Source organism: Ambystoma mexicanum, chromosome 3p, assembly GCF_040938575.1.
Source record: "Ambystoma mexicanum isolate Mex_15411 chromosome 3p, UKY_AmexF1_1, whole genome shotgun sequence".
NCBI classification, from domain to species: Eukaryota; Metazoa; Chordata; class Amphibia; order Caudata; family Ambystomatidae; genus Ambystoma; species Ambystoma mexicanum.
The window spans coordinates 466,784,613-466,808,140 of NC_090925.1; the positions used below are offsets into that span (position 1 = coordinate 466,784,613).

General features: G+C 41.5%; 1 protein-coding gene across 10 annotated transcripts in view; it reads left to right on the top strand.

Annotated features, from left to right (window-relative positions):
• Nucleotides 1-23,528, top strand: part of BCAS1 (brain enriched myelin associated protein 1) — a 675,276-nt gene that overhangs the window by 98,621 nt on the left and 553,127 nt on the right. For all 10 annotated transcript variants that reach the window (XM_069651137.1, XM_069651132.1, XM_069651134.1 and 7 more), the window contains exon 2: nt 9,733-9,814. In XM_069651137.1, the coding sequence (XP_069507238.1) occupies nt 9,743-9,814 (72 nt within the window). In that variant the 5' untranslated portion in view covers nt 9,733-9,742. The remainder of the gene's footprint in view (nt 1-9,732; nt 9,815-23,528) is intronic.

A 23,528-nucleotide genomic window follows, 5' to 3' on the forward strand; every position in this document is an offset into this window, starting at 1 on the left:
TGTTGGAAGCCAATTTATCTTCTTGTGGTATATTCCATTTCAGAACATATTGTATTTAAATGAATGGTTAGTGTGTTACATATATGGGTTACATTTCTTATGTATTACTATATATAATGTGTTTGTGTGCTGCTTTTTGAATTTGTTAAATGTTCCTATATTATGATATAACAATCAAACATACCCCACCACCCCCCCCCCCACAGTTTTTAGGTAGTGGTACTGTTCTCCGAACATGTCCGCGAACATTAAATAAGTTTGCGGACATCAAGTTCATAAGAAGAGATCTAGTCAGTTCCATATGACATGTATATAAAGTCAAAGTCATTATTGTTAAGTTGTGCTACTAAAAAACTATGAAATTCAGTGAAAAAAACTTTGTTAAAGGGACGTTATGGTTAAGTTGCGCTACTAAAAACCTATGAAATTCAGTGAAAAAAACTTTGTTAAGGGGACGTTATGGTTAAGTTGCGCTACTAAAAACCTATGAAATTCAGTGAAAAAACTTTGTTAAAGGGACATTATGGTTCCAAGTAAAACCGAAAAACCCTTGAAATTCGCCAGTTATGGTAAGCTAAGCTACCATAACTCGCGCCACCACCGTGCACTGCTAAGACTAACACCCAGGACATCAAAGATGACATCACAAATGTCATTGATGACATCACTGATGACATCACATGTGTATGTACTTCTCATGAAATATGTGTAGAAGGGATTCTTATTATGTTGCGAAAAAAGTGTCAAGAATCATTGCAAGAAATATACCCTAATAAGTGCATTGAACGATGCATTGATATAAATAGCATCCTATTATGGGGTTCTATCTAGTATACTAAGCTACTCATACAGAAACATTACATTGTGTGCAGCGTACAAGATGAAGGTATGATATTCGTAATGTTAATATGTTGAATAATGAAATGATAATCGTTTTCTTAATAGATTTTTGTGTACTGTGAAATATTTAATAAGTAGCTGATAAAACCCATGTATTACATAATTGCATTACTATAGACAAAACACAAAGACACAAGAACACATACCAATATGGGTATATACAGGGAAAGTGAAGTTAGCAAAAAAGCACAAGTAGTAGCAGAAACAATTCATAACTTAACTGATTAGTTTCATGCAAATAAATGATTGCTCTGTTTCAAAGCTGCTATTTACCCTATGTATATGTATCACTTGATGTGATTGGACCCTAAGGAAAGTAGTGTGAGTACAATCTATACAAATATGACCATATACAGGGAAAGTACAGCCATAAAAAAAACAACAGAACTATCAGAAAGTGCTCATAAGTCTAGTGATTATCCTTATGCACAAAAAGGATTGCTGTCTTTCAAGCTTGTGTTTTCCCATATGTATATGTTTCATATGATGTGACTGTACTCTAAGGGAATTACTGTAAGAACCTACTAGAAGGATATGCCTACAAATAAAATAAAATTCTTAGTTTCTGACTGTTACTGAAGAAAACCATGTGGCCTAGATATGTCAGCAAAAGAGAAAATAGTGAGCCAGACATGTGATGTCATCAGTGATGTCATCAATGACATTTGTGATGTCATCTTTGATGTCCTGGGTGTTAGTCTTAGCAGTGCACGGTGGTGGCGCGAGTTATGGTTGCTTAGCTTACCATAACTGGTGAATTTCAAGGGTTTTTCGGTTTTACTTGGAACCATAACGTCCCTTTAACAAAGTTTTTTCACTGAATATACATATGTGTATATATATATATATATATATATATTCTCTTATCTCCCTACTATCAAGTTCACATGTAGCTGATGCAATTGAGGGCAGGTAGTTATTTCTTGCTGTAATATTGTTATATTTCCCAAATGTGTCACTCCCTATATATCTTTTGTAATTTGGATTTTTTATTACAGTCACGTGAGATACATCCTGGTGTTAGGGCGCATTTATAAAACATATTCCTCTATCATTAGTCTCACTAGACAATTAACTTTCTAAATGTCCATATGCTCCACCTTGCAGTCTCTTCTGTTGGGAGGATTTGTTATGCCATGTAAACGATCTATGTAACAACACATCAACCATATCATTTTAAGAGGCCAGGATGCCCTGGTTTATGTACAAAATGCAGAGATATTTGACAGTTGTATTAATATTTGTCCCCAATGTTCCCTTTTGCCCCATTTGTTGCCTCCACTTATATCTCAAATGATTTTTCTAAGCCTGCAAAGTAGCTCAGTGCATTGTATTGTATTGCATTTTATTTATATAGCGCACCAAGCCCTGAGGCAACTGGGCACATTTCTTGGGTACATATAAGGTGCATATTTACAATTACAGGCATAGTACATAACATAGTTTACAAGCCTAGATTGACAGGTGTTACAGATAGTACACGCAGTTTTCAGGCATATATAGTAAACAGCAGTAGGTATATACAGTATAGAGAATTAGAAACCAGGGCATTTATAGCTAAGCAGTGTTTGGAGATTGTTGATGAGTTGGGTTAGTTTTCGTTCTGACAGAGCCAGGATTTGGCCTCACGGCGGAATTTGTGGATGGAGAGTTCTAACATGATGTTAGGAGGTAGTGCATTCCAAGTTTTGGCTGCTAGGATTGGGAAGCCTTTTCCCCCTTCCTTTTGCAGTTTTACCTTTGGTATGATGAGATAGTTGTAGTTGGAAGATCTCTTTTGTCTTAAAGACGGTTGGAGTCTGAATTTGTCGCAGAGGTATTTGGGTGCTTGATTATGTATACATTTGTGTATGAGGGAGAGAGTTTTGAACATAATTCTTTGGTTGATTGAGAGCCAGTGAACACTGTGTCTCAACTCTGAGATGTGTAGCTTTCTAGGGAAGTTGGTGGCTGCTCTTAGTGAATTATTTTGCTAGATCTGTATTTACTTAGATTGTGCTGACTAGTGCCTAGGTAAAGAGCATTGCAGTAGTCTAGCTTGGTTAGTACGAGCACCCTGGCCAGGATGATGCAATGTACAGTCGTCAGGAAAGGTCTGCATGCGTTTAGCTGTAGAGGGAGTAGTGTTAATTTGCTTGCCAAGAGAGATGGAGGAATCAATGTACATACCTAGAGTTTTGAAGTCTTTGGATAATTTGATGATGTTGCCGTCAATATTGAAGGTGTCAAATTTGTTGTGAAGTTTGTTGAGTCTGGTTTGGGTTCCCACAAGGAGAAGCTCAGTCTTGTCATCGTTGAGGCAGAGCCCGTGTTGTGCCATCCAGGCTTGGATGATAAGATACATGTCATTGAGTCATTGTGAGTCTGTGTCGTGGTTGCCTCTGATGTGTATGAGGATTTGCGTGTCATCAACGTAGTTAGTATAAGAGATGCCTAGTTGGTCGAGTTTGTCAAAAAGAGGTTTTGTGAATATGTTGTAGAGTGTGGGGGAGATGCACTAGCCTTGTGGAACTCTGCATTTGACAGTTGAGGGGGGTGCAGAGGCAGAGGGTGCGAACACTCTGGTTGCTCTGTTGTTCAGAAATGACTAGATCCAAGTGATCGCTTTGTTGGAGAAGTGGGCTGCTGAGGAGAGATGATTACAGAGGATTTTATGGTCGACCAAGTCAAACTCCGCTGATAGATCTAGTAAGAGAAGAATGGCAAGTTTGAGTCCTTGATGTTTTCGATTTCGGTTACTAGATCTATTAGGGCTGTTTCGGTTCCATGTCTGGGTCGGAATCCGGATTGATGTAGCCCTGGCAGATTATTACTTTCAAGTTGGTGTTGGATCTGCAAATAGGCTGCTCTGTCTATGATCTTCAAAAGGAAAGGTACGGTGGTGATGGGTCTGTAGTTAGATGGATTATTGGGGTCTAGGCATGGGTTTGTGAGGAGTGGCATGATCCACGTGTCCTTGAGTTTTGTGGGGATGGTATTGAATTTGAAGGAAGCATTGATAAGGGAGGTGATAAGCAGTAATAAACGGGGTAATCTCCTTCACTGTTTCTTTTATGATAGGTGCTGGGCCCATGTCACCCATGCATCTGGACGGTTTGAGACTTAGTATTATTTCTTCTACTTCTAAGATGCTAAGTGAGGTAAATTTGAAAGTGTTGATATGGGCAGAGGGTGGTATAGTTGTAGTGGTAGCAGGCAGGTTATTTATTATATTGGCTTTTTTAGTTTCGATCTTTCTTTGTAAAAGCTCAATTTTGTCAGATAAAGCATTTTGGATGTTCTGACACCAAGTGGCGTCCTTCAGACAAGTTCTAGGAGGACGTGTGGGTGATTCTAATTCTTTGAGAATGTTAAACAGTTCTCTGGTGTTAGATTTAACGTTTTGGATACATTTGTTATAGGAGTCTGATTTGGCTAAGAAAATGTCAGATTTGTAGGTGGTAGAGGCTGATATGAAGTTTTCTTTATTAAGAGGTGATGGGGTATTTCTCCGCTGGATTTGGCTGCTCTTTTGATTTTCCACAGAGTTCTCAATTGTGGGGAGAACCAGGTATTAAGGTGGGTGTGAGGTTTGGCTTTGCAAAGTTTTTGAGGTGCTATTTTATTGATGGCATTTAGCATGGTAGTGTTGTAGAGGTTTACCAGGTGCAATGGGTCTTCATTAAACTCGAAGGCTGGGTTTGTCTGTAGGAGCGGTTGTAGAAGTGGTAGTAAGTTTGAGGCTGTTATGTTTAGTGTGTTTCTTGCTAGTCTTGGTGGGGGTTGTGGATTTCTCATGGTAGGGGTATCTCTTGCAATGGAGAAGAGGAAGGCATTGTGGTCTGTCCATACGAGCGGGTGGTTAGACATGATAGAAATGTTGCAGTTGCAATCAACGATCCAGTCTAATTGTCACCCTTTGGAGTGTGTGGATTGTGAGAGCCTTTGAGTGAGGCCTAGATCAATTATTCTGTTGCTGATCTCTGATGCATTTTTGTCGTTAATGTCATGAAGCCCTAAGATAAAGTATCCAAGGAGGCGGGTTTGTGTGCTTGATTAAGCCTTGTTTATTAGCAGCAGTGATAGGTCTTCTTCGAAAGAGGAGAGTGGGCCAAGGGGTCTGAAGATCATGTGGGCTGAGATGGTCTGTGTGGGTGACAACGGTAATTTGAAGGCTAGGTGTTCAGTCGAAGGGAGGGTTTGGCTGGGGGCCTGTCTGATGCCTGGGGAGGACTTAGCGATAATAGCGACACCACCACCCTTGGAGGATGTTCTGTCTTGCCTGATGATGGTGTATTGGTCTGGAATGGCCAGAGATAGGAGGGGACCTGATGCGGAGTGGAGCCAAGTCTCCATAATGGCCAGGAAGTCTAGGTCGTTGGATGTTATGAGGTCATTGATATCCAGTATGTGGGCTGAAAGTGACCTTGGATTGATGAGGCCTCCTTTCAGGGCGGATGTGTAGTTTGTCTGTGATGAGAGGGGGTTGATATTATTGGCTGGGGTGACGTGGTTGTTATGTAGGTGGCCTAAGGTGTTGGCCGTGTGTGGATTCAATGTGAAATCTGCATGCAAAGATGATGCACAGGTTAATGTGATGTCAGAGGTAACTAACAATGTAATGCTACAAGTATCATTTAGATAAATACAAGCTCAATCTGTTATTTCTGGAGTTGCAAAACTGCAATTACTGTTGTAACACCTACCATATAAACAACAGGCTATTGTAAGTTGTCAAAAAAGCAGAGTGGTGTGATGCATCATTTTGTTGACCTTAGAGAATTTAACAAATGTGTTGTGGTCGAAAGGCACCCTTTGTCAAATATGTTTGAGATGTCATCTATGATAGGTAAGGGTAAGGTATATGCGAAATTAGATCTAGCTTCTGCTTACCACCAAGTGGAACTTGAACTCCAGTTGAGGAAGATGACAGCTTTTTTGTCACATGAAGGTTTATTTAAATTCTGAAGGATGCCTTTTGAATTAGTTTCAGCTTCATCTGTCATTTCAAAAGGTTATGCACAAATGATTCAGTGGAATAAGAGCGGTGCACTGCTTCCAAGATGATATATTGATATGTGATGAGATGTTGGATGGTCATGACATGATATTCGAGGGGGGTTTGGACATCTTGGAGGAAAGGGGAATGACTTTGAAAAAGGAAGTGTGTATTCAGGAAGGAGTCAGTAGAGTATTTAGTCTACAAGATTTCTGTTGAAGGTGTGAAACCTAAGAACAATATGGTTGAGAGTATCAGTAACACAGAGACACACAGACAAAAGGGGAATTCCACTCATTTTTAGGTATTAGGTATGATTGAATTCTATCAAAAATGTGTACAAAATGTGTTGACAAATTATGTGAAAAGAGGAGATTGTTGAGGAAGGGGGAAGAATTTGTATGGAATAGCCAATGAGAATTTTATTTTTAATTTTGTAAGATTAAGAAGAAGATAGACATGGCAAAAATGTTTGACATGTAGGAGGTCAATGACAACGGTGGACGAGAGTGAGGCTGGTATTAGAGCAGTGTTGATGCTAATGATTAGGCATGGTGAGTAGCGGGTGATTACACATGCATTAAAGGTTTCACGCAGACCATAGAAGCACTGTTTAGTGTTTGAAATTGAATCATTGGCATTCCATTGGGCAGTGGAAACATTTTTAAACTTTGTGTTGGGGTCTGAGTTTGTTTTAAGAATATGTCATAGACCACTGAAAGCGATTTTTTGAATCAAAAGGGTTGGGTCAAGTATCTAGGAGAGTTTCCAGAAGGTGGCATGGATGCAAAGTCATGCCTTTAAAATAGAAGTGATACCGGGTCACACAAATGTCTTGGCTGATCATTTATCACGATTGGGTTGAAAAGAAGACGATGAGAAAGTGGAATGTATGGAGCAAGTATATCTGACTCACAATGGTGTGATCAGTCGTGTTGAGTGAGAACAAGCCATGAAGATACGGAAATATTATGCAGAAGTGGAGTCAGGATGGGAGCAAAAGTGGAGACTGATGGGAGAAACAAGAGGGTATATGGAGGTTAGAGATGAGTTGGAGGTTAGAGATGAGTTGAATGTTAACAGAGGAATGTTGTATGGGTGGGTAGAGTTGTGGTGCCGAGAGGGTTAAGGACTAGATTAGTGGATATTCCCCATGTGGGTCATATAGGAATTACCAGGACTAAAGTTGTTTTGAGACTAGACTATTGGTGACTGGGTTTTGATAGGGTAATTGAAAGATGATTGGATAGTTGCATAGAGTACGAGAAGGCAGGGTAGGGGGTAAAGTCATTGGTCCAACCCCTGAAAAAAGCCAGATGTACCAAAATGTGTATGGGATGAGTTAGCCATGGATATATTGGGGCTGATGGATGTCAGTTTTAGCCACTGTACATTTCTTATTTTTTTGGAGGATTTATTGTCGAGGCAAATCGAGTTTGAGATTGTGAGGGAAGCAGATGCGAAAACAGTGAATTCATTTTTGGAGCACATTTTTAGGAGGAAAGGGTACCATTGTAGTATTGTTACTGAAAATGGAAGTCAATTTGTGGGAAAGTGATGATGAATGCATCTTTGAGAAAATGTGGAAGAGTGCACAAAAGGACTGTATCATCCAGAGAGAAACGGGGCTGTAAAGAGGTTAAATAGGAGTATTATGGATGTGATAAGATTATTAGGTGTCAATAGAAAGGAAGCAGTGAAGGAGAGGATATGTACCTTCAGGAGGTTGCCACATGCAGTGACTGGTGTGAGTTCCTTTGAAATGATGAGAGATAGGAAGGGAAATACCAAAATATGTCCTCCATGGCTGGAGCGGGCAAAAGCAACTGAGGTCGATGTGGATGGTGTGATAAGAAGAGTGAATCAGAATAAAGAGAAATATATGTGTCGTGGAAATGAAAGGAAGGTGTGTAGAAGTTTGGATTTTGGTGTTGGGTGAGGATAAAAAAAGGGTTGTGCAGTGGAAGGGTGATTCCCTGTACAGTGAGCCAGTGTGGGTGGAGAAGGTGATGAGAGTAGCTGTGAGGATCAAAGGGAGTCATGTGTGGAATTTAAGTAAAGTTGCGAGCGTGAAGGGACTCAAAAGCAAACGGGGTGACAAATGAGGAAGGAAGTGAGGTGTGTTATATATATAGGGCTGGGCAGCCACAGAGAGTGCATGAAGGCTGGTGGAATGGGGAATGAGTATTCATCATTAATGAGGTACAATAATTCCGGAGAGTCACTGGGAAGTTGTACCAGTAGTCACATGGCTGGTGGCTTTGATCTAAATGACCTGGGTGTCAAACAATTAGGCTAACCAAGTGTCAACCTCATCTGCCTCTTTTATTACATTTTACTGGCTAAAACCTATGCATGTGGATTGGGTTAAAGCCAAAATACTTATCAATGAAAATAAGAAAATGCAGCTACAAATTCAATCCTATGGCCAGCCCTAAACCATTGACTGCAAATCACAGATATCAAGTGTATATTAGGCTGGGATCCATGAAGAATATAACAACGTGCAGCAGACTGACACACACTTCACAGAAAGAGAAGTGCCAAGGCCATTGGCTAACACAACAATGAATGATTCCACTAGTGATATTCCTGTGCGAAATTCCAACTCTGCTCCAGTTGGATCCAACTTTTATCTTGTGCCAAATGAGTATTATATATGGGGCCCTACACCAATCTTACTGAATGTGTTCAAGCAATAGGGCTTCAAACTCTGGCATGCGCTTGCTTCCCAAACATGAATTCACATATCATCTACATCTCGTATGGAGTAATGCAATGTCTCTGGAGGATAGCTCAGGGGCAAAGTGCTCGTCTTGGAAGCAAGATGACAAAGATCACAACAGGTTCGATCCCCGGGTCCGCACTTAGATACCTCAGGGTATTAAGTGCTTTATAAATGACCAATCATATCATGTTGTAGTACAGCACCTGCAGTTTCAGCATATGGGAGAGAGCAACACAAATAAACCTGCGTGGCGTACAGTAGAGGGGCGTATTCCTACGCGGCCCAAAGCATCACAGACTGAACACTGCTGATTAGTTTGTAAGTATTGTCCTACAAAGACAGGTGGAAGTCGAGCTGGCATTCAGAGAGTGGAACATATATTCCCACATCTCCTAAGCAGGGTAGAAGAAGCAAGGTCCCATTGTTTTCTGGTCGCATAACCTATGAAGGTCAGAAGGAGAAGTTGCTTCAAGCGTGCAGAATTAACCTTTTTGCAGAGGTCACAGAAAGAAGATACGTATGTTTTCACTGGAGAAAAGCATGCATCAAATCCAACGCCTCGAAGCTACACGTATTCAAGTAGTTTTTAGATCTTGACATTTGATAACAAATTCTGCTCTATTTTGACTTATTTTATTACCGAAGTATATTTAGATGACTAAAAGAGTGCACCTATATATTATTTATTTGGTCTTTTGCCTTGTCGTTTAGAAAGCAGTTTAATAGACATTTTGAACAGTGGTGCATAACAGAGCACTGCAAAAATCCATTAAACTATAACATAATTCCAACGATACAGGTGTAAAAGAATGTCCATGTACCTTATTTGCTCTGCATTAATATGTCAAATGTACATTAGAGTGAAGATCAAGACGTATTTTTAAATGAGCTGCCCTGCACTAATACAATAAAACATGTCTTTCTCCTGTTAGTATAGTGACAGCAAAGCAACAGGGATGAGTCTCAATAAGCAAGTGACAGCCACTGATGTCAGGCTTAGCACAGGTTATTCATCTTCATAGTTCTGTTGGGGGCGAGGGTGATGAAGATTGACTTTTGCTTTCCTCTCACTTGACAGGAATCCCCGTCAGCTTGAGCTGTAATGGTAATTGTTTTCTCTCCACAGCACACCGAAGATGGGGAACGTAGAAAGTGTCCACGAAAAATCAGAAGATCAAGAAAATGGCGTCAACACAGACAATTATGAGGTATCCTGATGGCGTCCATTTTGATTTGTCTTCAGAACGTTTGATATGAATAGAGGTACTCGCCGGCACCTAATAATTCCTGGACGAAAACTGACACGTGGCATCAATGTTTAGAGTTTCTGTAATCTGATACACATGACTTCCAAAACTCTGAACATATTTTAGATTAAAGGGTTTGTGTTAACTCATATGATAGTCACATTTCTTAAGTTAATTGTTGGATTCCTAATTAAGATATCTGCCTGTAATTATGATACACTCGAGATTATGAAAGGCACAGGCACGCCATTTCAGCAAATTGAACCACTGTGTGGTGCCCAATGAGGTTGTGGCGATTGTGGGCCTAATGCATGATGGAGGCTTTACTGTCTGAGTCTAATAAGCCTGGGCTACCACACTTCTCCCAGACGGGTGTGTGAGTTGGAGGTACACTTACTGGGTGTGTGTAGTATCTCCCTGCTACATGGTGTTAGTCAGCTGACTCTGAAAATGCAGTGTAACCCCCAAAACATGTTTCAAAGTGTGTGGGGAAGAAAGAAGCCCTGATCAATGCGGTAGTGGCTAGTGGCTAGTGGTATGAGGTGGGGTGTTGCAGTGAATCCAAGCAATGGAGACACTTCTCTTCGTCTCTCAAATACTAATAGACATACCACAGTGTTCTTGGTTTCTAAAAGCGCCTGCCCATAATTGTGTAAGATACACACTCTGAGTTTGTTTTCTCCAGCTAAATTCATAACAAATAAATCATGTTTCTTGAAACCACAAGGCTCATTTTACCTGAACTGACTATCAACTACAAGCAATTGATGACGCAGTCGAAAAGACTGCAGAAGACAAACTCAGAGTACGCATCTTACACATTTATGGGACGGCGATTTTAGAAACCAATAAAACCTTTCTAAACATCCAAATCCCACGCCATTAAATTCACACTCTTTCACAGCGTGCGATTGAAAGTGTTTTGGGCGGCCGCAGCATGGCTGCCAATGCTGAACGATGTTGTTTGTGTGCACTTTTAACTAGCAGTGAATAAGTGTTCACACAGCTGATTGTCTCGTACATCTTTAGCCAGGTAGATTGTTCATGAACACTCCATGATTCAATAAGAAAATATATTTGGATCAAAATGTGCAAGCGCACACACTTGTGCTGGTGTGCAGAATACACATAGTTGCACATTCACAAGCATGTAGAAACGTAACATATGCAAAATGTGCATAAAATGACATTTGCTTGAAAAGATTTTGGAATCAGGCAAAGCATATACCTGCTTAACAGGTACAATTTGCCAAGGGCATCATGCTCATGTGAGGAAAATGTCCTAAGTAAACAGCCATAGGGATCCCAACCGGTGAATCTGCAATTCATCAGGGCTATAATACTCATTAATTGACCATTGCTAGTGTGAATTGGTTCTGAACAACGGTTCCTTTGCAAAAGCCAAACCAGGGATATTGGCTCAATTAGCCCTCTATTTCGAGTGCCTAGTAGAAGCATTCCTTCCCCAGGTACCCACTCGTCATCCTGGTCTCCACGAATGTCAATTCAAACACTGGCACACAGAATACGGTATATTATAACCTTTACAAGTGCCATGTTTGTTTATAGACAATAGCTTTATTTGTTTTTCATTAAGTTTAGTACATTACAAATATACTCATACTAAGACCTAAATAGTTTTAATAAATTAGTTTTAGAGAAGTTGATCCATCACCTTTATTGGTAAGAAGAAGTCAGTTTCTCTCAAAGGATATCACTTCATTAAAAAACATGTTTTATTCAAAAGCAGACTGTGAAATTGAAATGGGCACACATCTTTGTTACCAGTGTTCAGGATAACACTGGAGCAGTAAGAACAGAAACAACATTATTGACTAGCCAATAATTAAACAACATATTTCAACATTCAGAAGCACTGGACAATAAATAAACAGCAACAGAAGGTTTTTAAAATAGAGGTGGAGGAGACAGACCCGGCACAAACCTGGTGAGAGACAAATGCTTGGCTTAGCTCGGGTGCCTATATGAAAGAAGAACCCAACACCTCAACTTCAATTAATTCAAAGGGTAAATAAAAAAAGTGAGACTGCCATCTAGTGATAGTTAAAAGAGCTGCATTCTATTGTCTACTTGCACACTTTGCTGACAAGAATGTTATGTTGGTACAAAACTAAAGACGCAAAGGGAGCATCTGTGCTCTGAAACCTACAAAATTTCCATCTGCGCTACCAAAAAACCTGGCTTCCACATTTGACCAAACTATGGCATACCGGGCCAACCACTCTACCTAAATTGACCATATTTCAATTGACTGCCACAATTGGGATCTGCTAAATATGCAGTACACAAAAAGCCACACTTAAATATAGTGTATTAAACTACAGTGTTTGCTCCAAAGATAATACCAATATTGATCACTAATAATGTGCACACCACAGGCTGAAGTATTCCTTAACTTGCTTATTGCTCTCTTACTTACGTTATATTTTGTTATGCTAACGAATCTTGTACCGTGCACTGTCGCCACTTGCGTGGTCCCTTGGTACTCTGGCAGATCTGCAATGGGAGGGCTTTGGGGTTTGTTAGTGGGGTTGAGAGGGAGAAGAGCAAGAGAGGTTTGATGTGCTGTTGGCAGCTTCAGTTGTGAGAAACCGGTCATTAAGTGTTGGTGCGTTTTTGGTCGGTAGCAGTCATTTGGTGTTGAGGTCTGTTTGGGTGTTATGAAGTGCACACGGTTTGTGCTGCAGTAGAGGTATGGTTGTGTTTAGTTCAGAGTTTGAGGGTGAGTATGCTGAATGGTGGGTTCTTTTATTATGGTTAGTTAGTAGCAATACATTCCCCACCCCCAACAATCCATCCAAGTGTGTTACATTTCCTACCCCCAAAAATCCATCTAAGTGTGACACATTAATGTTCCCAAAAATCCATCTAGGTGTGGTACATTTCCAACCCCCAACAATCTGTATAAGTGTGGCTTATTGCCTACCCCAACATTCTATCTAAGTGTGGTACATTTCCTACCCCCAACAATCCATCGAAGTATTCCACATTAATATTCCCAACAATCCATCAAGGTGTGGTACTTTTCCTACCCCCAACAGTCCATTTAAGTGTGGTACATTTCCTACCCTCAACAACCTATCTAAGTGTGACACACCTCCTACCCCCAGCAATCCATCTAAGTGTGACACATTAATGGTACATGTCCTCCCCCCAACAGTCCATCTAAGTGAGATACATATCCTACCGCCAACAATCCATCTAAGTATGACACATTATGGTACATGTCCTCCCCCCAACAGTCATCTAAGAGAGATACATTTCCTACCGCCAACAATCCATCTAAGTGTGACACATTAACGTTTCCAACAATTCATCTAGGTGTGGTACATTTCCTACCCCTAATGCTTCATCTAAGTGTGGTGCATTTTCTACCCCTAACAATCGATCTAAGTGTGGCACATTAAAGTTCCCAAAAATCCATCTATGTGTGGTACTATTCCTACCCCCAAAAGTCACAACAGAGCAATGTTTCTCCACTAACGGAAAAGTGAAAGAGTTGATGTGCTATGCTGTTTGGTGGGCAAGAGGGTTAACCAGGGATAATTTACTTTACTGTATAAGGAGCCTGCAAGGTCAATTACTTGTGATCACCCCTGTGCTATACGCAGTGGCCATGAGGTCTCGAAGTGCTAGCCAGTTTGCGAATAGGAAGTTGCACTGGTATTGGGTTAAGGGCATTCTTGCCTAGATATGAGGCTTACCACTTGCCACGCAGCCCTTTCGTTTTTATCCTCAATCTCTCCCCATCCAGGATATATGGTTGCTGCCTGTTACTCCTACTTGTGCCTGCTAAAAGACTGAGGATAGCTCTTCCAGGGTTTGAACCCATAGGAAGCCATGCATAAAATAGTTCCACGTCTATGTGACACAATGACTGCAAGTAGAAGACCTTTTCACACAAACCTTTGTACTTGTGTGTTTAAGCCTTTAAAGTACAGTTGCAAATCGCAGGGGGTTGCTCAAGCCAATGTTATTTTGCATTCTGGCATTTGAAGAGTTTCAATCAGGATAGTGAAAATAAGCTATAATCACAATTCCTGTCTAAGATAAGGTGTGTACAGGAGGGTGTGGAGCGAACTCTGATGGGCCCATGGGATCAGAGGTCACCCTCAAGTACTTTAAGATGAGATAGCTGCACCTTGAGGAGGATCGGGTCCAGGACTCTCTTACTCCAGCACCAGTCAATAAGGACAACTCAATGGTTTGGCAAAGGGAAGTCCGTTTAATGACAAGTTCAAAAAACGGGGAAACAATGTAAATCAGCAGTGATGCGATCGCCCGTCTCGCTTCAACTCTCCAAAATCTTCATTCAGAGAGCAATAGTTATAGGGAATTTTCGTCATTGTTAACGTGTTACACCCAAAGTTTGTCATCATTTCTATTGGTCGGAAAAGGTAACTATATATAAAAAAATATATAAAGGGTATAGGTGCTATATCTGTATATGGTAACATAATGTGAGGATTGGGTAATTCTTATCGGGTAGGCGTTTATGCCCAACCCTCTACATCACTCGTGATAGACGTCACTACAAGTACGACGTCTCATTGGTTCTACTAGCTATAGGACCCTAAATTATTTGGTCCATTGTGATTGGGTAGGTTACAGCCCTAGGCATAAATCTCCACTTTAATTAGCAGCATGCAGAATGTTCACCCAGATGCGGTGTGCCCCACATTTCACCCTGCCTCCCTTCCATCAATCAGTACTTTAGGGCTATGTGTCAATTAGTTGGCTGAGGTTGGCCTCAAAACTGAAGCTTCTTATCAGGAAAAGTTATGGCATCCTGTGGTTCTGGGTGACATCAGACGTTGGTGCCTCTTCGCGCTTGGCTGGTCACATGTTAGTTCACAGTGGATCTTCTTCATTTGCCTTCTTTTTGCGTATTTGATTCCCCTTCGGCCTTGCCACCTGCCTGGGCCTCCTTATCTCGACCTTCACAGGGCACGCTGCTATGCTCTTAAGTTTCGATTCTTCGAAGTTGCTGCTCTCCTCCCTTCCTTAGGTTGACCTCGAATTCCCAGACATGAGCTGCTTCTTGCTCAGTTTCGATTCCGCCGGTCTTTCGAGCTTTAGCTGGAATATGAATCTTAGCCTGTTTGACCCCTAGCAGCATGGGCTTAATTCTGCTTTTGTAAAATGGAGTTGCACTTGTATAATGTGCTTCATTGAGGTAGATATATAGTTGGCGCTTGCCGCCCTATTCTTCTACTAAGCTTAGCAAGCGTACTGTTTTCTTAGCTTCTTGCGTTCCAAGCCTATTTACAGGCGTTAGCTAGTATTATATTTTCATCTTTCTTTCATTGTTACGTTCTTTGTGTTGCAACATCGTTTCTTCTTCTTCTAAGTCCATTACATAATTATTCCTTGTATTTTGTCTTTACATGTCATCCTTTGCCTGTCGTTTGGTTAATTAGTATGTCTGTCTGGGCCCTTGTGTCATCACCACTCGCCTTCCATCAAGGCCCTTTGAGTCTCTTCGGGGACAGTTTGTAAGTAGTCTTCATTTCGTGTCAGCTGCTTGTACGGTTGTCTCAACGGGTGCTGTGCTGCCCATGGTTGTCTGGTTATAGGCACTTCAACAGGTATTGCTCTTCTGATGGGCACTGGGCAAAGCCCTAGTGCTGCTCTCTGTTGGTTTATTTGCTCCTCATACGTCACATATCTCGGTGAGTATGTTCCTGGTATCTCAAAATGGGTGGCTGGAGTGCAGGCCATTTCTGGGACCTCCTCTACAGGTGTTATATATGTGTTAGGTTGGTTTATATTGTCATTGGTGTACCTTCAAATCATCATTTTGAAAAAGAGCATTATTTTAGCTCCTTAAAATCCCATTTGACTGAAAGCGTGTGACTGTGGGCAAATAGTTTCATTTCACTGTGCCGTATCTTCCATAATTGGGTTGCCAGTTATAATTGTAATTGTTCTTTTATAAGGCGCTTAATACCGGAGACCAGTTTCTAAGCGCGAGACCAGGCTTCAAACCTATGTTGCAATGCATTGTCTTGCTTCCAAGACAAACACACTGCCCCTGAGCTATCCACCCAGTTTACTGTCCTGGGGGCAGGGAGGCAGGACATCAGCATCATGTATGGGTTTGTGTTGTGTGGGGCAAGGAGTAGGATGTCAGGTATTGGGTTTTTGGTTTGGGTTTAGGTTTAGGTGGCAGGGTGACAGCTATGGGATTTATGTTGGAGGGTGGAGTGTCAGATGGCAAGGTATGTGTATTTGCCAGCTTGGATTGCAATTGACTCTTAGAGCCAAGACAGCCCCAAGGGTTCAGCTCTGGTTTAACTCATCCCGAGTTCTGAAAATCATGTGACATAGCATAAACATAGACTTTGTGAGCCACACATATACAATGTGTTTTATGGTATAAAGAAAATATTGATGACAATAAACATATATTTTTTCAATACATTTAATAGATCCATTGCCACGAAATGAGACATTAATATGTTGAGATTCTTACCAAAAAGAGATATTTGGCCCTTAACACCCAAATATGTACTACCTTCTGGTTATGCAATGTAGAGCTGTACATCCCTTCAACCATTACCCTGCCAAGCACACTAACGGGCAGGTGAGTGTGTGTGTGTATTTATATATATTACATGGTTGATCATCTTGATTGCACAGCAGTGTGAACAAAATCCATAATTTCATAATTGACAAAAATAATGTCATCACCATAAATTATTTGCCATGATTCACTGGAATTTCGCAATTGCTTTTCATATTTGTTCAACCGATGACAAGCCTCAAATATCAACCGACTCTATTAGACTCATTGTTCTGCAAGCATGGCAATCACTCTAAATCCCTAAAACTTAGCATTTGATTAGCTCTCCAGGCAAATCCACACTGGTGCATATCATGAGCTTAACAATGCACGCAGTAGCTGGGAACCAATTAAATCAAAACTACAATCAAGCTCTTTTGCATACTCAAAGTAAGCAATCAGCAACATATATGATAATTCTGGGCTATCTAGCATCTTTAAGCGAACCTACTCTGCTACTTCACTATATATTGCATTCCTAAAGTTTATGAAATGTGCCCATCACACCTGCGCTGAGGTACGCATTCCCATTAGTGCCCTCGATCGTGAGCCGGGTAGCCTCTTCCACCCCTGACTATTTTACAAACATTTTACTTCTCTTTCTCTGCTGCAGCACTTTCTCAAACCGTCTCTCCTGATTCCTCCCCATTCCAGGCTCCTTTTTGCTTATTAGGTCCCTCCCTCCTCCCAGCCCTCCCTCTGCCTCGCTTGGCCAAAGTACCCCTTTTTAGGACCTCTCACAGGGCAGCCCTCTGCCCATGCAGCCCACTCGGCTAAGGGCCCTGTGGCAAAGGGAGCTCTTACAGTAGCAGCTCCAGACTGTGTTTGCCTGTCTTCGCCGGTGGAGCATGCAGCACAGCCGTCAACCAGCAGCGACTGACAAGGTAAGAAAGGTGTAGGTATTACTGCTCCCTATTAAACTGTCCCACATCTCTTTTTTTACTCCTTATACCAATGCTTTAGTTGCTGCACAACACCCAAGTTTGTTAGTTGTCCATTCGGGCACTTAGGCCAGTATTACCCAAATTGTTCGTTTACAATTGTTCGAATAAACAATTGACCGAATTTAAAGGGTCAGAATTGACCTTTTCACAATTGACCGAATATATATATATATATATATATATATATATATATATATATATATATATATATATATATATATATATATATATATATATATATGGGTTTTGGGGGATTTGGCGTTGGGTGAGGGGTTGTGGGGGGTTTCCCCCCACATATATGGTACAATTGACCTTCACAATTCGGTCAATGTGAAAAGGTCAATTGTCATTCGAGCAGTTGTAAAACGAACAATTCGTATACAACCCTTAGGCCCTATATAGGAATCTCGCATCCAGGTGTTTTTGCTTGTTATGATGTATGTTGAAACATAAGCCTTTCCTGCTATCTAGGAATCTCACATCCAGCTGTTTTTGCTTGTTCTGATGTATGTTGACACTTAGGCCTTTTCCCTCTATCTCTCGCATCTAGGTGCTATTGCTTGTTCTGATGTATGTTGATACTTAGGCCTTTTCCCTCTATGTAGAAATCTCACATCTAGGTTTTTTTGCTTGTTCTGATGTATGTTGAAACATAGGCCTTTTTCTTTATCCTGGACACTTGAATCTAGAGGGTTGCATTACTGCTTTGATGAAGTTGGCTTTTTGCTTCTCACCTCACCCGCTTCAGACCTCCCATGGCCCCCTCTCCTCTTCCCTCCTACTCTCTACCTCTCTCCCACATCACCTGGCCGAGGTGTCTGGACGGCTCTGCTCTGTGAGAGTCTCATCCTAACAGGTTTTGCCTTGATCCTCCTGAACTTTCAAGGACAACATAGCCTCCGTTGCCCCAGCCTTAGCAGATTCTGTGATCACTCCTTCCACTGGCTCCTTCTCCGCTACCACTACCTTGTGCACCCTCTACTCTAAGTCCAAGTGGACTTGCTCACTTGCACTTAATGTTCCCTTCTCTTCCCTCCCGCCTGATCATCACCCTTCCGCCCCATCTTGCACTTTCCTCTTCCCCCTCTCCCCTTTTGTTATTGCACTTGCACGCTCTGAATTGTCTCACAATCTAGTACGAATGTTATTGATTGTTTTCTTCCCTGCTCAACCCTTCACCCCCCCCGCCATCTCGGTTACTGCACTTGCATACTTGGAATTGTCTCATGACCTAGTAGGAATGTTATAGTTTGTTTTCTTCCCTGTTCATCCCTTCACCTGTCCCTTCCTCCCTCCCCCCTCATCTCTGTTACTGAACTTGCATGCTCTGAATTGTCTCACAACCTAGTAGGAAATGTACTGTTGTCTTCTTCCCTGTTCATCCCTTCTCCCCCTTCCCCTAACCCTATCCCCCTCTTCCCTGTTACTGCGCTTGCACAGTCTGAATTGTCTCACGACCTAGTAGGAATGTTTTTTTTGTCCGTCTTTCCCTGTCCCGCCCCAACATTAACCCCCCTTCATTCTTGATACAGCACTTGCACGATCCGAATATCTTAAGACCTAGTAGGAATGTTATTTTTTGGTCTCCCCTGTAACACCGCTCCCTTGTCTTTATTGTTTGTTTGTTTGTTTGTTTGTTTATTTCATTTAGTATAGCGCTCCAGACCCAGGGGTAAATGGGCGCTTAAGGACAAGTTACAAAGTTGCAGTATAAAAGCAGTTATACAATTGTGGCGGAAATATGCCATATATGGTATGTATAGGCAGGTAGTAGGAAACATTTAAAAGTATGTACAATATATACAGTTAGTACTGAGCTTAGTCTATCTGAGGATTGCCTTTTCCAGAAGCCAGCTAATGACTAGTTTTCTGAACAATTGGAAGGATTTGGCCAGTTTAATATTCAGTGGCAGGGTGTTCCAGAGTTGAGGGGCGAGGACAGAGAAGCTCGAGCCCCCCGCTCTTTTGGCGGCGAATCTGGGCACGATGAGGCTGAGAGTATTGGATGATCTAGTGATTCTTGTGTTTGGTTTAAGAGTGAGTTTGTTGGTAAGGTACTGGGGGGCTAGGTGGTTTAAGGCTTTGTAGGTGAGGCAGAGGGTTTTTAGGTCAATATTTTGTTCAATGGATAACCATTTGCAAGGTATTCTTGTGTGGGAGATGTGCTCTCTCTTGGGACTATTTAGTGCTGCTCTCAGCGCATTATTTTGGAGGATCTGATTATGACTTGGTTGGCACCAAGGTAGAGGCTATTACAGTAGTCAAGCTTCGATTGTATGAGTGCCCTCGCCAGAATGAGGCAACTGTTTTTAGATAGAAAAGGTCTACAGGCCCTGATTAGTTTTCCCGGTATGCGGTGGCTGAGGCAGTCATATTAACTTGTTTTGAGAGGTTGGTATTGGCGTTAAGGTAGAAGCCTAAAGTTTTCACATTATTCACAACTGGAATGATGTTGCCATCTATGGTGAAGTTGGAATAATCGGGGCTGAGTTTCTGTAGATTATTGGGGGACCCGACTAGGAGGAGTTCGGTCTTCTCATCATTCAGGCAGAGGCCATGTGTGGCCATCCATGCCTGAATGATGCTGAACATTTCGTTAATCCTGGTGGCGTCAGTGTTGTAGTTGCCAGAGGAGTATCTGGGTGTCGTCTGCGTAGTTGGTGTAGGTGACACCCAGATGGTCCAGTTTATCAAAGAGAGGCTTTGTAAAGATGTTATAGAGGGTGGTGGAGACGCAGGACCCTTGTGGGACACCACAAGTGATGGGGATGGGGTCGGCTGCGGCCACAGATGAGAAAACCCTCATGGTTCTGTTGGCTAGGAAGGATTGTATCCACGTGACAGCAGAGGGGGAGAAGTAGGCAGCAGGAGAGAGATGGTTGCAGAGTATCTTGTGGTCATCCAAGTCAAAGGCTGCTGAGAGGTTTAGGAGGAGTAGGATGGCTGCTTTGTTTTTGTCCTTGATGTCATCAATCTGGCTTTTGAGGTCAACAAGGGCAGTTTACGTTCCGCGTTGAGGGCGAAAGCCAGATTGACGCAGGCCTAGCAGTTGATTGGACTCCAAGTAATCTTGGATTTGCAGGTAGGCAACTCTGTCGAGGATTTTTAGCAGGAAGGGGACCATGGTGATAGGCCTGTAGTTGGTGGGAATGGCCGGGTCGAGAGATTGTTTTTTTGGGAGAGGGAGAACCCATGACTGTTTCAGGTTATTAGGTACAGAATTGGGCGAGAAGGATAGGTTTACTAGTTTGGAGATGAAGGGGGCTAGGTCTCGCGCAGCATCTTTAATGGTCTGTGCGGGGCAGCTGTCCCCTTTACAATTAGAAGGTTTAAGGGATGCTATGATTTTTTGAATTTCGGGTATAGTAACCGGTTTGAATGTAAAGCCGGAAGTATTGCTGGTCGGGGTGGGTGTGCTAGGTATGAAGGCGTTACTATTTGAAAGTTGTAATCTTTTGTATTCGATTTTGTTTTGAAGACCAGTGATTTTGTTAGCTACAGAATTTTGGATGCTGGTGCACCATGGCTTGTCCTTCACGCAGGTATCAGTTGGAGGGTTCGGATTTTCTAATTCCTTCAGGATGGCTAAGAGTTCTTTAGCAGAAGATTGGGCATTATTTATTCTAACATTATAGGCTTCTTTTTTAGTGTGTATTATCTCTTTCTTATAGTGGGAGGAAATGGTCGTGAGATTGGATTTGTTTTCTGCAGAGGGGTTAGTTTTCCATAGGGTTTCCACCTTGGCTTTCTTTTTTCTAAGAGTTTTGAGTTCCGGTGTGTACCAAGGGTTCAAGTGAGCTATAGGCTTACATTTGCGTTGCTTTAGCGGGGCAACGGCATCAATGGCGCTAGTTAGGGCATCATTGTAGGTGTTGACTAGAAGGTTAAGGTCGGCGGTAGCTGGGAGTGTGTTTAGAAGGGGGAGGATCAGTGGTGTGAGGGTCTCTGCAGTGATGTTGCGCTTGTTTCTAGTCAGGCAGGCTGGTGCGTAGGGGCGCTGTTTAGGGTTAGGATTGTTTTGGTTGATGTCGAATAATATGAGGGAGTGGTCAGTCCATACAAGACTGCTCCTTGAAACACACTTTTTCTGTATAGGTGCATTATAAATGCCCTATAAATAAAACAAATATGGGGTCCACATTTCAAATGCCATTGTTAAGCTGTAACCTATTATTAAGCATAAGACTAACTTTAGCATCAACCATAGCAACATAAAACCAACATTTTTAAATTTCGTTTTGTCTCTCAACTCTTATTATGTGTGTGTTTTGGTCTGCATACGATTTAGTAATGCGTGTTTGGTAAGTTAGATCATCTTGTGTGTTTTGTGGAATATATTTAATTGCATGGCATATTTCTCATTTTGTTTTTTTACTCCGACCCTACTGCGTATGACTGAATGGTGTGTGTATGTATGTGTTTGCTTGTGTTTTTGTTCTATATTTTTTATTTCGTTTGTGTTCCGCTCCTGCACTTGCTCGCAGATACCAATACATTTTTCAGGTCTTAAAATGTTATCTCTCATTTTCCTGGTGCTCTAATTTGCCTGATTTTCAAATACTTTGTGGGCATGCACTGCTTCAGCCTAATGCTGAAATACCATTTCACCTGTGGTACTGATGTAACTTGAAGTGAGGAATATGGATAGATTTCTAGTCTTATGGAGTGAGAGTTTATACTTTGGGTTTCATAGCTAAATTTGTAGTGGTATACAGTGAATGCCTGTACCTTAACATTGTTATTACAACTCTTTGTACACTTAACATTGTTTTGGTAGACTTACCATAACATTGTTATTGCTACTCTTTCTACACTTTACTTTTTCTAAGTTTAACCTTAATTACAAAAGGTTTTTTATTTATAATGTCACTGTTTTATGGGGAGTATGGTGAATAGCATGTGAATGTATGTACTATAATTGAATGTAGTAGGATTGCTTGCTCTGTGGCTTTATTAACGTATGACCATAAGGGATAGGAGCAATGCGCTTTACATTAAATACATGGACACACTAGTTTTTATATGTATAGTAGTGTAGATGTTTGAAATGTACATCTTCTAAATGTACATGTACATTTTGTATAGAAGCTGTACGTTGATTCTCAGTGTGTGTAATGCACACATTCTAAATGTACATGTAAGCTGTATATTGATTCTGAGCATGTGTTGTATAAGCATATCAGCACGTGGTGTAATTGTGTCATGAGTGTCTGTTGTAAGAACTTGCATGGTAGGAGTGTGCAAAATGTGTGGGTCATAGGAGCGGGTGTCATCGAAGCATGTGTTGTAGGAGCATGTGTCCGAAGAGTGTGTGCTGTTGTAGCATATGTCATAGGAGTATGTGTTGTAAAAGTGTGTGTTGTATGAGTATGTGTTATAGGAGTGTGTTTCACATGCGTGTGAGTCATCGTAGCTTGTGTCATAGGAGTGTGTGTGTGTCATAGGGCCATGTTTCAAAGGGGTTTGTGTGCATTACAGTGTATGCCATACAGTGTGTGCCACAGGAGCATGTGTCATAGGAGTGCCTGTCATGGGTGGAAGCATGCTGTAGGAGTGTGCGTTTTAGGAGAGCATGCCGTAGGAGCATGTGTCATATGAACATGTGTCAATACAGTGTGTGTCATAATAATGTTTTTCATAGGAGCGTGTGACATAGAAGCACATGTTGTAGGAGCGCGTTTTGTAGGAGCATGTGTTTTAGAAGCATGAGTCCTGGGAGAATGTGTCATTGGAGCGTGTCATAAGAGAGTGTGTCGTTAGACTATGTGGTGCAATGTGCATGAGTATGTGGTGTATCAGTGTCATGTGAGTGTATGGTACATAAATAGTGTATGGCTGTTTGGTATAAAGTCATAAAATGCACATGTCCTATATGTGGCCCGTAGGTGGGAAAGGTTTGAAGGAATTAACAACAATCCACCAAAAGTGGGGGAGCTGGCCATTAGCTGGTTAATGTATGCGAATGACACTGTTATCCTAGATAAAACATCGATAGGATTCCAGAGAATGTTAAATGCAGTACATGTATATGCTAAAGATAACAATTTGAGCATCAATGTTGAAAAACAAAGATCAATAAGTTTGGGGGATACAAAAGTAATAGGGATAAGAACGGATTTAAGTGGAAAATTGACACAGAAACAAT